Source organism: Xiphophorus hellerii, chromosome 18 (genome assembly GCF_003331165.1).
Source record: "Xiphophorus hellerii strain 12219 chromosome 18, Xiphophorus_hellerii-4.1, whole genome shotgun sequence".
In the NCBI taxonomy this organism is placed as follows: domain Eukaryota; kingdom Metazoa; phylum Chordata; class Actinopteri; order Cyprinodontiformes; family Poeciliidae; genus Xiphophorus; species Xiphophorus hellerii.
Genome location: NC_045689.1, coordinates 16736745 through 16753839, shown reverse-complemented (window position 1 = coordinate 16753839; position 17095 = coordinate 16736745). Strand labels below are relative to the sequence as shown.

At 37.5% G+C, this 17095-nt stretch overlaps 1 protein-coding gene across 1 annotated transcript in view; it reads right to left on the bottom strand.

The window, feature by feature from the left end:
- lekr1 (Leucine-, glutamate- and lysine-rich protein 1) overlaps positions 1-5924 on the bottom strand; it is a 61348-nt gene extending 55424 nt beyond the window's left edge. The window contains exon 1 of the mRNA XM_032545682.1: positions 5407-5924. Within this exon, the coding sequence (XP_032401573.1) occupies positions 5407-5924 (518 nt within the window). The remainder of the gene's footprint in view (positions 1-5406) is intronic.
- Between the last annotated feature and the right edge of the window lie 11171 nt (positions 5925-17095).

Here is a 17095-nt window from a genome sequence, read left to right as displayed (position 1 = left end):
AAATAACCATAATGAACACAGAAAGAAAAAAAGGGTGTGACAGACAGTAAGCATCTTTTTTTGGGGATTTTACATAGGCCTCTGATGCATCATTGTGTCATGCCATATAATCTTTCCCTGAACTTTGACCCCCGACTCAAAGCAGGCCTTATGGGCCTGAGCACCACTGCTAGCACTGTGCTTGTTGGCGTGTTTGTTTTCATTAGACATAGAGGAGACAAGATTTCAGGGAGAGATAAGCAGCTTACATTAGGTCAGAGTGAACTGGTTCACCAGTTTACTGTATACAGATAATTACATACGTCCAGCTGGGTGAAAAACACCAGCTGTGGCACCCGCTTACAGGAGCTCTACAAAAATGAGGACTGAATATCCATAAAGGGCCAAACTATCCTAAATGTATTCAGCTAAATGAAGGGGTTTCTGTGCTGCTTGTGGAGTAAGAAAGTATAAATGGATTAAAAAATTTGTATTTAACAGGCCTAAATTTTGTTATTGCTAGTAAATTGTAATTTTGCAGTAATTTTATTTTGCAGGTTTGAACAAACAGTATATAAAAACTTTAAACCGTCTGAAAAATTCAGCTAATGGCTTAAGTGACTTGACTCCTAGAGATTAAATAGTTTCTCAAGAAGATTTTGTGGCACTAATAACATTGGTCAGAAATGATCAGAAAAGAAGAGGGCAAGATACTAAACATATTATTATTTACCTGGACCTACACATTTCTCCCGAGTTATTTATTGTGTGCATTTTAGCTACCATATTGAACAAGGCTGTTTATAGAAAGTATATTCACTGACTCAGTCTTGCTCCTCCTGTAGCAACTAGAAATAATTTTACTACTGTTTGCAAAAATATTCAAACTTGATCTTTTGTGCAGCTTTAGTTAACTGATGAGATGTATACGCTGTACCCCAGAAATTAAAGTCTAAAACAGAAAAACCTGCATTTGGAAAACTGGATCTGTAATACTTTTTTTAATCACTTTGCCAACACAAAGCAGCAATTGAAAACGAGTTTCAATAAGTCTCACAATGAATTCACTCCACAGCATAGGTTAAGTTACCCCAAAGTCCCTGAAAAGGTGTTTTTATAAGGAATTTGTCATGAACTTCATAGTTGAAAAAACAGAAGCTCTAGTTACAAATATACAACATGATGATTTTCAGTCAAAACTGCAGATTTATTTTTATTAATTCAAACTCTTGGGAAATGTTTAACATTCCTGGTTGGTAAATAAATAAATAAATTAAGGTGGACATGTTCCAAAAGATGGTTGTGCACAGAGAAACACATCAGCACCAGCTCCCTTGTTTCTCTCATCTGCTAACGATCCAGGCTGATTCTTTTAATTCGTCCTTCAGAACATGTGCTCTTCATGTTCCTTGTTATGTTCTCTTCAACCTTTACACTTCATCCGCTTCATGCAATCAGCAAAGCAACAAAAGTGTTGATTAGAGCAGCATGTTTCGCTTTCAAAGCACTTTTATTGTTGTACAGGCCATGTTTGATACAGTGAATATCACTGGTGCGAAGTCAGAGCCAACACCTTTACTTCAAGTCCCGTCTTTGGTCTGAGTCTAGCTGCTTGCTGCAGAAAGTTTAATACAATTGCATGTGTCCAATTGGGAAAAGAAGTGATGCAGGATTGTTTCCAGAAATGACATTACAAATTCAATATCTTAACTCTAAAAGAGAAAGGAAAAACTGAATCCTTATACTGTTGAGGCTGTTTCTGTGTCTCTAGCGGTGTGTGTTTGTTAATCAACTGTTGGTGGCATGTGTCTGAAAATGGATCCGTGCCAAGCAGCTCTAATGGCTGATAAACCTCCCACATAATTTTCTGATGAGAAATTTCAGATTTTCACAAATTACTAATAATTTTTAGTTATAGTTTTTCATCTTATCATCATCCCATGAAAATTATTATTTGAGACTTCACAATGCTGATTTGTGTGCAGGAATTACTGCATTAATTTGTGTGACAAGGCCTTCAGAAGCGAGGCCCAGTTTGAGACATTTAGATTACCCCTGCCGTTCATAGCATTTCTGAGTCACAAAGTGCAAACATTTCCTGCATTCTTCTCTGTAACTAAACTGCCTTTGGCTGTTTGTGCACAGACATCTGCTATTTGATTATTAACACTTAAAAATCGCTGAAGAGACATTAAAGAAATATTCAAAACTTGTCAGTGAGTGTGTGGGGGTGCTCGTGTGCGGGTGGGCGTGTATGTGCAGATGATATATGACCTAATCTGGGGCGTGCAAACATACACAAATAGTTATTCTATTTATTAGATGTGAAGTTTCTGGTGAAAATCTGTGAAAACCTTTTACAAAAAATTAAGTTAATATGTTGAGAATAAATGTTTGTGTGACCTTCATACACACAAACATAAACAGATGCACTTATCAGCTATTGTGATTTGTTTAGAAATTATGACTGTCAGCATTTAATCACACCAAAATACATGATGGTCTTATTAATATTAGTCAGGAATTGTCTGCTTTGGTTTTACACATGAAGTACCAATCACAAGTCTAGCCACGCCTTTCCATGCATCTTTAGAAATAAGGTGAGTCCAGATCTTGGTCTTGTGCTGACACCACCAGGAACAGGAAGTAAAAGTACTGAGACTGTTGTGCTTCCTGTATACATTACTTTAGTAGGTGAGGAATTAAAACAATCGAAGAACAAATTAGCCTGATTTGAACTAATAAAGTTTCCTGTCCTTGAAGATGATGATCGAATAGTTTGAGACAATCTTGAATTGATGGATTTACTTTAAAGTAAATACTACAATTGTAAAGCATGCATAGTAAGAACAGTTTCACTAAATCTGTCAAAAAATTATTAATTATAAATGATTAAAACGTTCAAGTGACAAAGACAGCATCAGCATTATACATCAAAGTATCGAAATTCAAAGCTTTGAAATTTTGTAAGAGTTAAAAAAACATCACATTTATTCATTTTCTACATGTAGAAACAATGCTATGATTTGTTTTGTGAAATTTCAATTCATATGGATGAGCCTAATTTTAGGCTATACTAAAATTATGATTCCTCTAGAAACTGTACAAAGTGTGTTTTAAACAGAATATATTATCTAAAAATCTTTTAGATTAAAAGTTGCATGCCGTGCTTATAAAAACAAAAAAATATGACCCAAAACATATCTGCTGCTGTAATATTCAGATTTTACAACTAACTGAGGTATTGGAGCACACAAGGTTTACCTCACAGTGTAGCAAACTGCTCAGAGCCTGTTCTGCAAACCTCTAATTATACAAAACAAAAAAATGTGTCACCTGCAAACACAGCATGCCAAAATCTATTTAGAGCACTCCTAACAGTAAAGACTAGAAAATCCAGTGGATTAATTTTAGTTTTCATAGCAATGTCACACAACAATAGAAAAATCCCTGTAGGCCTGCTGTTAGTATGGTTACAGCTGATGTGACTTGCATTAAAATCTCACCCACTCCCACTCTATTTCCAGCCACAGTAGGTTCTAACTTTGAGAAAAGAAAATATCTTTTGAAGAAAACAAGTTAACCAAGAAAGACTTGCGCACATTTTTCCATTTACTGCTTTATAGTAATATAAAATCCAAAGTAGAAGAGTAGAGTTAATGATAGTTGTAAAAAAAAAAAGTAAACGAAAAAGAAATGTTATGAAACAAATGATTTTCTTTAAACCCTAACCCTTGCCACACATACTGAAGTCTCACACTGAACAGAGCGCATAGAGAAAGTGTTCCTGCTAAAATGGGTGTGGGCAGGAGAATTTAAAAAAGTCTAAAGGTCATGGTAGAAGTAATCATCTGTGGTATTTCAGGTGACACCTGAAGAATGCCTTCTTGGAACCTACAAGATGCTGTGTATGACTGCAGATATGACAACATTTCTGATTATAACTAGAGCATTTAATTAAAAATATTTGAAGTTTAGTGCTGGCTCTTCTTCAGGAACTTGATAAGTCTACTAAGCACCTCTACAGATCTTTAAAAATATGCCTCTTCATCACTTACATACATTCTGGGTTTATTGAGAATTGTGTCTGTGATATGCCAACAAAGACAAGCCTCTCCAGCTCCAGCTCTGGGCCAATCAATTAATGGGAGTTCCCAGGTTAAAATCACTACTGACCAAAAACAATATTTCCCAAAAAAAAATCACAATGATTTTGATTGGGAAATATTGATTGATAATGATTGGGGAAATATTTTAAAGACTAACAAAACAAAAGCGGAACCTTTTGGAAGGTGTACATTTTGCATAAGACTGACACAGCATTTCAGAAAAACTACATAAAACTCATCAGACATCTCTTGCATACAACTGTTTCCAAAGCAATCAGAGGAAGACTGCAGAGTTGCAGCCTTCTTGCTGTTTTGGCTAAACCATCTGTCCATCCATTGTCTTACATCCTTCAAAGTTCATGGGGGGTCTGGTGTTTATCTCCAGAGGTCATTAAGGTGAGAGGTGGACCATCCCAGACCAACACAGAGACGAACAGGACAAACAATTATCCTTGCACACACTCAAAGCTGAGGGCAAATTGAGAAAGACCAACTAACATCACGTTCAAGTATTTGGACTGTAGGAGGAAGGTGGAGTATCCAAAGAAAACCCACACGACTGGGGAGAGAACATGCAAACTACATGCAGAAAAGGCAGGGTTTCCAACCCAGGACCTTTTTGTTGGACTGCAACAGTGACTTTGATGCATAAGAATCGAGATTTTCTACAAGAGAAACATCAGCTTTGCTGAGAAATTTAGAAATTAACATCAAAATTTCAAACTCAATTTGCTTACAATGATATAATCAGTAAACTTATTTTCTACTTTATTTCCTACAAATATTGATAAATGAATTAAAACTAGTTCATATTAGGATCGTGAACGTATATCACAGTGCTTAACAGCCAAGCAATGAACCCGAACGAATTTAGTTTTACCAATGGGAATTGAACTTACATCTGGTTCTTGATAAAAGTAAACTGGCATAACACTGATTGTTTAAAATTTCTAGTTCTACAACTGTCTGGTTGCCATTAGTATATGTGAAGCAGTAATACTGATAAATACTGAAGACATCTCATGCATGGCTTAACAATGTTTTGTGAAAGCGGCCAACTGATTCAGTGAGCAAAAAACACTAATGGCAAATATTTTCCTTACCTTTAAGCTAAATAAAGGGAAAAAAAACATCCATGGATAAAATGAAACCAGATGTTTTTAGAACCTTTTTCATACATATACCAAATATTACGTTAGACACTACCAATTTCTTTGTATATGTGTTTTATCACCAAAACATGGTGACTGTCCTTTTGAAGTCAGGCATAGGTGATCATAAAACATAACAGAAGTAAGAAAATGTTAACAAAACTCACCTCTTTCTGAGTTCATGAAGGTTTTTTCTCAGGTTCTCTGAAATTTCCTTGGCCTTCTGAAGGTCAGTCCTCAGAACAGTTTCTCTCTCCTCAGCACTCTTCTTCAGTTCTTCCCTCTGCTTTCTTAGTTTCTCCACCATCAAGTCTCCAAGTTCCCTTCTAAGCTGTTTTTCTTTCTCTTCAATGATTTTTTGAAGATCTGCTACCATCTTACGCCTCATTCTATGAGATATTGCTTCAAACTCATCTTTTCGCATTTTCGTCATGTTCTGGTACCTTTTCTCCAGCTCCTCTCTGGTGGTTTTCTCCCTGACTTCAGCTTGTGCCTGAAGCTCCCTCTCCTGTTCCAGCCTGTTCAGCTCCCGAGCCTCCAGTTGGGCCTTTTCTCTCTGGGCAGTCTCCTTCCATTCCTGGAGCTCAGCCTCTAACTGAGCCAATTGACTTTGGAGCTGATGATTCTCATATAAAGTCAGGTAGCTTACACCACAGTAATCGCACTTGGTCTCCTTGCGCTCCATCTGAGGAAAAAAATGCAACTTGTTGGATAACGTCTTTAAGTTCCCATTTGCTATAGTAATACACATAGCTTATATGTAGTGTGGCTGAAAGACAGCTAACTTACCAAGGCTACACATATGCCTCTGAGCAATTATTTTTGAATAGACATCAAAAACACATTGAGGTCCAAACACATTGTAATGGAGAATTGAAAACTGAAAAGATGTCTACTTTGGGATACCTACTGGTGCAGAAATGACTTTGAAAGATGGTTGTAGTTGATAAAACATCTTTGTTCAGGCTACATATCAACAGGAATTGTTTTTGGTGCTTATTGAGTCTTCCATCTGCACTAGCTCATCAAAATTGGACAGATTTCCAATGACAGATTCGAAAAACATTGCCTGGTCTGATAAGTCTCAATTTCAACACCAACATTTACATAGTAGGGTCAGCATTTGGGAGAAGCAATATGAAATCATTGATCCATGTTGGCTTTAATCAACAGTTCGAGCTAGTGGTGCTAGCCTTGCTAGATTCATCAATTGCTGCTAGCCTTGTTCACTCTTTTACAACCACAGTTTACTCATCTTCTGATAGTGTCTTGCAGTAGGATAATGCACCATGTCATAAAGCTCAATTCATCTGTTTTCACATGACATGAAGGCGAGTTCACTGTGCTCCTTCAGTCACCAGATCTCAATCCAATAGAGCACATTTTGGATGTCGTAAAACTGGGATTCATGTCATAGAAAAAGCAGCTGACAAATCTATAATAACTGTGGAATATTATAATGTCATTGTAGGACAAAATCTCGAATATTTCTGAAAGATTGTGGAGTATACATCAAGTAGAATTGAGACAGTTCTGAAAATAAACAGGCTCCAACCTGCTACTGTGATGTAACTACTTACATGGCCAGTGAGTGCATGATATTTGATATGTTTCATAAGAATTACATTATCATAGCTGTCCTGCCCTGAACATATCATTCTCAGTCAAGCTCACCCATTGTTAAATATCTTTTTTTAAACCCTTGATTTAGAGAACCCTATGCCCCTCCCTCTCTTTGCATGCCTCATAAACATCCAGTAGTTGCATAATTACATGTTTTAAAAAAAAATTATAAGAAAGTTTTCTAGCAATCTTCTCTCCAAGTTTATTTGCATACAGCACACTAAAGGAGCTCTGGATCCATGTGTCCACTTAAGATGTATTTAAATAGAAAGTTCAGAGCAAGACCCTTGAAACCTGATCACACAATATCGATACTGAACAGAGGCTGAACAGAACCTCTATACTACCATTGCGCTTTTTTGTAAAGTATTGGCACATTGATATATACAGTATATATATACAGTATATATATATATATATATATATATATATATATATATATATATATATATATATATATATGTTGTCAAAAACTACATTTTCCTGTCAGCAGTTCAAAACAGAGGAAAGTAAATCCTCTAATCCCCACATCACATATTGTTGTCGCTCCTTCTGTTGTCTCCCAAATGATTCATCATTCTCTGTGCGTGTCAATGTACTCCCTCCAGGGACCTGTCACTTCTTTCTGAATTTCAAGGAACAAATCCTTTTCTTCAAGCTTTCATCTTCAGGTTGGTACAGTACGTGGCGCAGAGGCAGCTGATGTACCGACAGCTTCTATGTCAGAATGTTCCAAGTCAACTGCTACATGATGTAAACACAATGAAATAAACGTGCAAACATAGCAGGAATGCTTCAGAAAAAAATCTGATAATTTAGATTTCAAAGTGCAGAGTTGTTGTTAGATAAGATAAGATAAGATCAATCTTTATTGTCATTGTCACAAGGACAACGAAATTCAAAGGGTGCCATCAGTCGGTGCACATGCCCAAAAACAAAAAAATAACTGTCTCACAATTCATACACAACGCAAGAATCAACAAACAACTGGCAAAAAAAATAAATAAATAAGAACTGAGTTCTGAATATTTTGTCAGGAACTTTGTATCAATGAGAAATAAAAACCATTAAAATCTTGCGTACGCACTATTCTTAAAAGTATACAGTTGATTCCTTGTTCTTTAATGAGTATGCCTCTCAGTACTAAGTGTGAGACTATACATGTTTACCTCTGACTCTCATGCATATTTCATATTGATGGTAAGAAAAAAAAAAAAAGTCTTAGGTCGGACAGATTAGAAGTCAAAACACATAGAAAAAACAGAACTAGAAATGCCTTGACATGACAACTGACACAAGATAAGGCATCATTCCATTTCTCCACTAATCACATTTACTTCCTCCATCACCCATCGAAATGCCTTCACCATCTATGTTAGCAACTTGCCAATCCACATCAGAAAATGATGCCCATTATGTCTGTCTCCTGTCTCTAAGACAGCAGCAGTCTGTCTTCCACCAACCATGACTGACAAAATAAAAGGAAGGAGAACCTCCATTAAAAAAAAGAAAAAGAATCTCAGACACAAGAAAAAATGCAGGTCTTTGCACAGAGACAACATGTCAAGAAGTAAGCAGCGATAAGCAGTCAAGAAATCAGAAGAATATAGCAGCTTATATACTAAGGCAGGGGTGGAGAGAAACAGAATACCCAAATGAGTGAATCAGAGGAATGTCTAACAGCTGTAGTGGGGAGAAAGTAGGTAAACTGAGGGATAAGACTAAAAATTAAAAGGATCCAGAAGTCAAACAAATGAAGAAAAATCTGACAATAATCTAACACAGTGTTTCCCAAACCTGGTCTTCAAGTACGCCTGCCCTGTATGCTCTAGATGTCGTCTTACGTCCAAACATCTGACTTAAATGAATAGGTGATTAACAGGCTTCTGCAGCATTTGGTGGCTGCAGAGATGACCATGCAATCATTTGAATCAGATGAGCTGGAACAGAGACACATCAAGTACCAAACCTGGTGCTTGAGGACCAGGTTTGGGAAACACTGATCTAAATAATAAAATAATAATAAATAATAAATTTGAATGTCCAAGGAACAGAGCACACGAATAGACTAAGAAACTAAAGACAAAGGAAACGCAGCACCCCAGTAGCAATAACGTACACAGAGAAATGAACATAATATGCCAAGACCTAGAGAGCATAAATAAATCACAAGGAAATGATTATAATATAAACACCAGAGAAAACCACAACCCAAATAACCAAGGATTGTGGCATTTAGATCTTGTTATTGTCAGGCATTGGTACTAAAAATTGTTTAAACTGAAATACATTAAAAATGAAAGAAAAAAGACTGACAGAAAGACAAGTTAAGTGTGTGTGTATTAGATTGTTCTCAACAGGTTAACATATGCATATGTGTTGCCACAAGAGGGTTTCTGTGCATGTATTCACTGTGAGAATAAGAGAGGATAAGTGCATGAAAGAGTGAGGAATATTTGGAACTGCAGCTCAGGGGATTTTGGTATTTACTCCACAGATGGGCTCTTGGTTTCTAGGCAAAAAGACTGAAAATAATCATGTGTGTTTGAGAAATAGCATGTGGTGGGGAGGCTTTTTTTTGTAAGTAATATAGTCATGAGGACAAATAACAGAGATATTAGAGAGAGCTGCAGTTGCCCCAAGGACAAGAAAGTGCCAAATATAAGACTCTACACAACAGTAGTCACAAGGAAATTTGGCAAACAATAAATAGAATAGAATAGAATAGAATAGAATAGAATAGAATTCAACTTTATTGTCATTGCACTGTCACAAGTACAAGCAACGAGATGTAGTTTGCATCTATCCAGAAGTGCTCTATGAGATATAAATATTTATTTACAGATGTACAAGACTATGTATGCATGGACTATAAGGGGTTATAGCAAGAGATATAGATATTGTGTATAAATATAAATATGGGAGCTATATGCATAGATTATACAGATTATACAGAATATACAAGAATGTTAGGGAATGGATTATAGATAAATAATGGCAGATAAAATTTACAGGTTGTATGTGTGTGTGAAGAAAACAGTCCGTGATGTGTGTGTGTGTGAGGATAGTCCATGTGTTATTGTTGTATGAGAGGATAGGGGAGTACAGTCCTTATAGTTTATGTTTTATGTCAGGAGGCGTTCAAAAGCGTGACAGCTGTGGGGAAGAAGCTGTTCCGGTGGCCTGGTGGTTCTGGTCCGTAGGCTTCTGTAACGCCTCCCAGAGGGCAGGAGGGAAAAGAGTGTGTGTGCTGGGTGAGTGGAGTCCTTTGTGATTTTCCCGGCCCTTTTCAAACACCGCTTCCTGTAGATGTCCTTGATGGCAGGGAGCGGTGCATAGTGTGAAGGCGTGTGTTTTCAAATCAAACCAGTCAATCATCCACATTATGACTCAACATCTAACAGGTACACAGTCTATTCACTGTGATGGTATTTCTGCTTGGAAGCACTCCACACTGTCTCCACAATGTCTTTCTGTTTCATGAATTTAACATGAGGGGCTATTACTTCTTGCCTGAAACATTTAGAAGGAGGAGTAGAGTAAAGTAGTAGAGGGTGAGGGGCATGGATGGTTGGTGTCCTGATAGGATGAGAAACATAACTAATTTATGCAGTGATTTTCAGTGTGTGCATGTGTTCAAATTTTGCAATTATTGCTTCAACGTAGTAAAGGTAGAGAGAAACTGTCATGGAGACAAAACATGAAAATATATTTTAAAATTTTTTCATTCTGACAAAAGTTTACAATAGTTCATTTTTAACAGTTTCCCTAATGTTCAATTTCCTTACAGCATCCCATTTCGTCCTCTTTGTTTTTTTCCAGCAGCCCTGCCGGCCCCCCTCCTCCTAAAGTGCCTTTTCCCTCCCTCTCTTCCTCATCATCCTGCTCTTTTCCTTCTTCCACCTCCGCCTCTTCAGCTCCAGCTGCCGTGACCCATCTGGCTCACCGAAAACACCAGAAGTGGGTCACTGTCACGAACACATATCGTTGATGTTGCACGCACTTACATTCAGCCACCAAACACACACATCCACACACGAATACCCATCATACACCCCACCCCCAAGTCCTAATGCACACTCAAACATGAACGTGTTCACCAATATCGACCTAACAAGCAGGCAGCCACTAAAACTTCAATCACCAACAGTGCACATACAGACATACAGTATGTGCCAACCTGGCCAGACACAGATCAGACAGACAGACACTCCTGTGTTTTTAGGCTTGATTTTTTAAATGATTTTGCTGCATGTTGCTGTGAAAAAATGTACAGAAAACATGGTTACTGTTATTCAACAGCTGAAATAAAAACATCTGTTTTGTTTTGTTTACCTTGACTAATTTAATTAACAATGTGAAACAGGATGTAGGAGTAAAGCACCATGCTTATACTGTGGATTAATTCATTTATATTGTCTATGGTGACGTCCTACCAGCAAAAAGCATAGTCAGAGTTCTACGATGATGTGAGGTTGCTTTGCAACTATTTCCTGAAAGCAATTCTTTAGAAAATGATGAGGACTATTGATTGAATTTTAAAAAAAAGATGTTTAAAGTGACAATGAAGCATCTTTAAGTCGTTGCAACACAGCATTGCAATATATTTGCAATATATTTGCCATAAACAGCTTGAGTTAGAGTAGAAACTACTTTGCTACTTTCTAGGTTGGCATTTCCAAGCACTAGCTGCACAAACACAATTTTATCGGCCGACTCTTTCCTTTTTATCCATAACGTCCTCCTCATTTTCATTCCCCCTTATCATTTCTGCATTGCCTTCTATTCTAACATGCTCTGATTCAAATTGAAAGGACTGAACATTTCTTATTGCACGAAAATTACTGGTCTGGCTGGACAGAGCTAGCTTACCACCTTGCATATGCCATCTACCCAGGATGCTTTGTAGTGTAAACAACATGGAGACATCCGTGTGACAACATTTTATTAAATTTATAAAACCTAAACAGACTGCAGTATTTTTACTGTGTTTTATATCTGAAATAAATATGCCTCAAATAAAGTCGACTGATACAACTAATCGTGGATCCCTGTAATGCCGCTATACCACGTAGCCCTAGAAATACATGCATCCCTAGAAATACATGCATCCCTAGTACTTTCCAGACTCAAACTTCCAAAGACCTAAATATTTAGGCCATTTGTAAAGTAAAAAGACAACAGCCAGTAGTTTTACAGAGGTATGGTTAAAAAAAGAATAAGTTCTTGCAAGGTGACTTATTCAACAGACTTATGCAATATGTAGTGCACAGTAAACCTGGAGATGCATTATAATAATTAGGTTTAAATTATGTAAATTAATTTTAAGAGTGTGATCTAAGACTCAATTTTAAAATTCCCTATGCTTTAACATGGTGAGGTAATTGCTTTTGTTGGCTGGTTAGAAAATCTTACAGTAGCCCAAGAATTACAAAGAAACACAGTTTAGTACATGAAACACTAAACTTTGCCTCCATCCTTAGGATTAAAACAAAAAACAAGGAAGTGGAGCTTCCTCGGATTGTAAATGCATCATTAATCATTCATTTTGCCTTGTTTTCTCCCCCTTTTTAATCAAATGAATGCCTCCTCTTTTTCAACTGCTAATCTAGCACTTCACCCAGCTTCATTTTCTGTATGTTAAAACACAGACAAAATAGATCCAGTCACCATTTAAAAAGGGATTAAATAGTTAAAAGAACTAATCTGTGTTTTATCCCTATTTTGCTGCAATGATTTTCGTTTTACAAATATAATGTAAGAAAGCTTATAAAGCCTTGTTCCACAGACAACTTCATCAAGTTCTTTCTTTTTACTATGTATATCTTCATCTGTTGCAGGTGAGTGTGCATGCTTATGAATGTGTGTACTTTGGATTGTATGCACAAACAAGATAGTCTTTCGTGACCGAGGCTTTGTTGCATTTTGCGATTATAACCCCCCCCCCACCCGTGGTGCTCAGTGAAGTGGGAGCTATGCCGAAATTCCACTCCTCTGGACCCCACGGTGCAACACACATCATGTGACAAGAATGTCAGTGTATTTGTCAGTGCGTGTATGCATGCATATGCAAGTAACTTTCTTCAAGACTGCACAGAGTGTGCGTGTTTGTATGAATGAATACAGGCTTTTACGCCTGTAAATCTAGTGGTAAATGTGCTTTTGTATGTGGCTGTAAGTGGAGTGGGGAAAGGGAATTGGGGGTAAAAGTCACAAGGGATAGATGGACGTAAAAGAGGGGAGAGGAGAGGCTTTTTTAATTTCCAGAGAGTAAGCAGACAGCTCACAGGCCTGTGGAGTGGCTGAATTCAAGCAGTGTGATCTAGACCGTTTCCATACTGTTAGTTGATCAAACAATGCTGAGCAATTTGCCGTTTGTCACTCAAACATGCTCAATGATTGGAGTTTCCAGACAGCAGACGCTGAAAATATCTAACAGAAATGAGTCACGACAGCATCAGCCTAACACACAAAGGAAAAATGCTGAGGTTTCGAACATATGCAGAGGAGTTTACTGGGCCAGTGGGCTTTTAAAGAAAAAGTACAAATCAGAACTAAGAGAGGTTCTGGTGTGAAATATCCACTAACTGCAGCATATTTTCACATTTGGTTGGCTCTCCATCTGTTTGGATATTACTTCATTCTTTGTCATTCTTTCTCTTGTCCTGATAGCCCACTACACTCTGCCCTTTTCTTTTTTAATACAAATAAACATACAAAGAAATGTCATTTTGTGCATTAAATGACACAAACAAATTAGATTGGGTGAGTGGGAGGCTCATTTGGTTTTAATTAATCTCATTTTAACCATTTATTTGCTTTAAATTGACATTTTTTAAATGTTTTCATTTAATGGAGTGACTAAAGGGGCAGTACTATGTGCTTTCATGGCACACAGAGCCATTTTATAGTGCAATTAAGAAGCTATGTTAACTTGACTTGTGAAAATGTTGGGTATCAACATTTTAAAAAATGTTTTAAATGATTTGAAAAAATTTGACTTCACAATTTGAAACCTAAAAACTGTGCGTCTGTCTCTCTAAGAAGCTCCTGCTCTTTCCGACAGTCCGCCTTCAGCATGTCATCACAACAACGCTTCACCATTAAGCAGATTACAGACACTCATCTGAGCGTTGGACTAAGTAGTTCATATGATAAGCTCAGCAGATGTGCAGTCCCACCAAGTTTTTGCTAACTACTGCTGCAGCTACAATTCAGCTTCAAGAAAGATTTATTTTTAAAACTCAAATATTTCTGAACATCAAATAATAGGGGTAGAGCAGCACAGACAATAAATCTGTAAACAGAACAGACACTGGACATTATTTATTTCACAGACAGCATGCTGTAGACATTTTACAAAACAAGCTCAGAATTATGTATTGAAGGCTGTACTTTCAGGGAAAATGTTTCAAAAGCCAGGAACAGTCCAGATTGAAGAGGTGAAGTTAGGACAGCAAGGCAGCCAGTGAAAAACACCAAAAAGACAAGGGGATGTAGTCTGTTACATTAATCAGACTTAGCAGATAACACATGTGCTTTCGTTGGCCCCACTAGACCATGCATCATAACACATGGCTCTGCACGGCATGGCACAGATACTTGAGAGCCACGGAGAGATAAAACTATCTGAGCTGCGTGTATTTGTCTGTCTGATTTTCTCTTTCACTCCGTGTTTTCTATTTTTAAAGCTTCTACGTCAATGAAAACCTAGCTCCAATTATTTGTTATCAGTTTGAACCAGTTGGTTTAATTAAAGGACAGACAAGTTGGAAAAATGCAACCTAATTGTTTGTTCTTGAACATGAGAGTCATGAGACATGCTACATTTGCCTAACCTGAAAAGTGTGTTCTCTTCCATCCATTCATCCATTGTCTACAGCTGCTTATCATGCGAGATCACATGGGGCTGCTGTCTACCTCCAGTGACCATTGGAAGAGAGGAAAGGTTCTTGGAAAGGTTCCTAGTCCATTAGGGGGTGCATTCTTTTATATTTTCTATTTTGAAAAGAGGTTAAAAAAAAGGGCCTTTGAGTGAACATCATATTTATTCTTACGAGATACAGGTAGATCCACCCATCCATCCATTTTCTAACACCCTTGTCCCTAGTGGGGTCGGGAGGTGCTGGTGTCTATCTCCAGCTAACGTTCCGGGCGAGGGGCAGGGTACACCCTGGACAGGTCGCCAGTCTGTCGCAGGGCAAGATACAGGAAGTTGTGAATTGTAAACTAAATGCTCCTTTACAACTTAACATCTCTAAAGATTCAAAGATTTAAATGTATAAGTTGATATATACACAATTGGCTAAAAAGTATACAATTAAACTGTGACTTATCAACATTGGATAAAAACACAAAGGCATAGCAACAAATTATTGAGAACCATAAGTAATGGTTCATCAGAAACACGCAGCAGCAAAACCCACGGGTGACTACTGGCTGTCTGTTGTCAGACATTTAACCGCTAGTGTTTATGTTTATGCATTCAGCAGATGCTTCTATCTAAAGCAGCTTGCAAATAAATATGTAATAACAGAAGGAAGACCACAAGTAAGGCTACGGCAGAGGTGACAGTATAGAAATAGAAGGTAAGAATAGACGAAAGTGCAGGAAAGAAGAAGTGCAGAGAGAGAAAAGTGCAGAAAGGGCTGGGGAAGTTACAAGGTAGGAGCTGCCTGGTGGTGTATAAAACCATAGTATCAAGTTCATAAAAATATACTGGTCCAATCTACAGATAAACAAATAATTATTGAAATCTTGTAGTCAAGCTATTACCTGCTTTAAAATAAAATGCTATTGTTTATTACAAATCTATCTGGGATAGGTTTCTGTTCTTGTCTCTATTTGTCATTCCCCAAAGATGTTTTAATTACAAAAATAACTTATGTTTTTTCAGATAAGAATCAGTCGTGCTGTTTCTTACAATCTTTCTCTGCAATATTACCTCAGAAGGTGACTGAGTAATAGCGGCACATCATCCAAACAAAATAGTTATCCTGACAGGCCTATCAGCAGTCTTATGAAACCCAGAGTGACCCTGTAGTGACCTATGAACCATGATGCATTACTATCATCAGGAATTACCCAGCCCCAGACAACACCTGTAACAATATTGTACAATAATCCCGTCTCTAAGTTCTTACAACAGATCATCTTATAAATCACTCTCTTTGCCTTCATTTCACCTTAGTCTAAAAAACCCTAAAATGGACAGAGCAGTAAGAAGACAAAGGAGGAGAAATATGTCAATGAAAGAGGGAGAGTAAAGGACCAAGTCTAAGACACGATGACTACAATAACATACTTCACACACAAGCTGCCAATACTATGAGGCACCTCGGAATAACTGGAAAAGAGAAGAATAATTCAGGTGTGAAGATATCTATTATTTAAGAAAAGGTCAACTGAGGGAATACAGGAAAAGGAAAAGAGGAGACGGAGGAAGAAAGGAGAGCTGGATGCTCCGGTATAATTTACAAGGACAGAAGGTTTGTGCCCATTCCTCTTCTTCTCGCAAGAGGATCATTACAAATTGAACAAAAGGAGCATGCACTTAATGCAGCAGAGTGGTCATATTCTTAACATAAAAAGTGTGGGAAGCACAAAAAAAACTAATAATATCAATGATAGGTTCATGTCATGTTCTCTCTTAGACATCTAATATCTCTCTGGACAAAAAGCAGAAGTCTTTGACAGGGCAGCACATCTTTTAAAGATGACCTATTATGCTTCCTTGAACAGGTTTGGATATATTTATGGGTGAAACAAAACATGTTCATTACATTTTTGCACAAAATCATTCTTAGATGATGAGATTTTAGTCTGGTCAGTTGTGCTTACTTTGAGCTCCTTCCAGAATGAGATTGTCACTTTAAATCCAAAAAGCTTCTGCTGGCCACGCCCTCAAACACTATGTTTACACTCGCACATGAACATGGCTGCAAAAAGTTGTGCATTACAACAGTACGTCTTTGAGTAGCAGAAGTGGAGCCTCCTGCACAATCAGTAAGAATGCAGCAAGTGTTTTCTGAATGGTAAGTCAACAAAATTACACCTGTCTTTTCCAGCTGCCAATGTATAGGGTATACAGCAGTAAACCAGCTGACCAAAAGTCCTGGAGCTCCACTTGGGTTGCTAGGCAACGGCTCAGTAACTATCGATTGTGACTCAATAATCAGTGTTTTTTGAAATGACCCTTTTTCCAAACACCAAATTACTTGGTGGTTCTTTAAG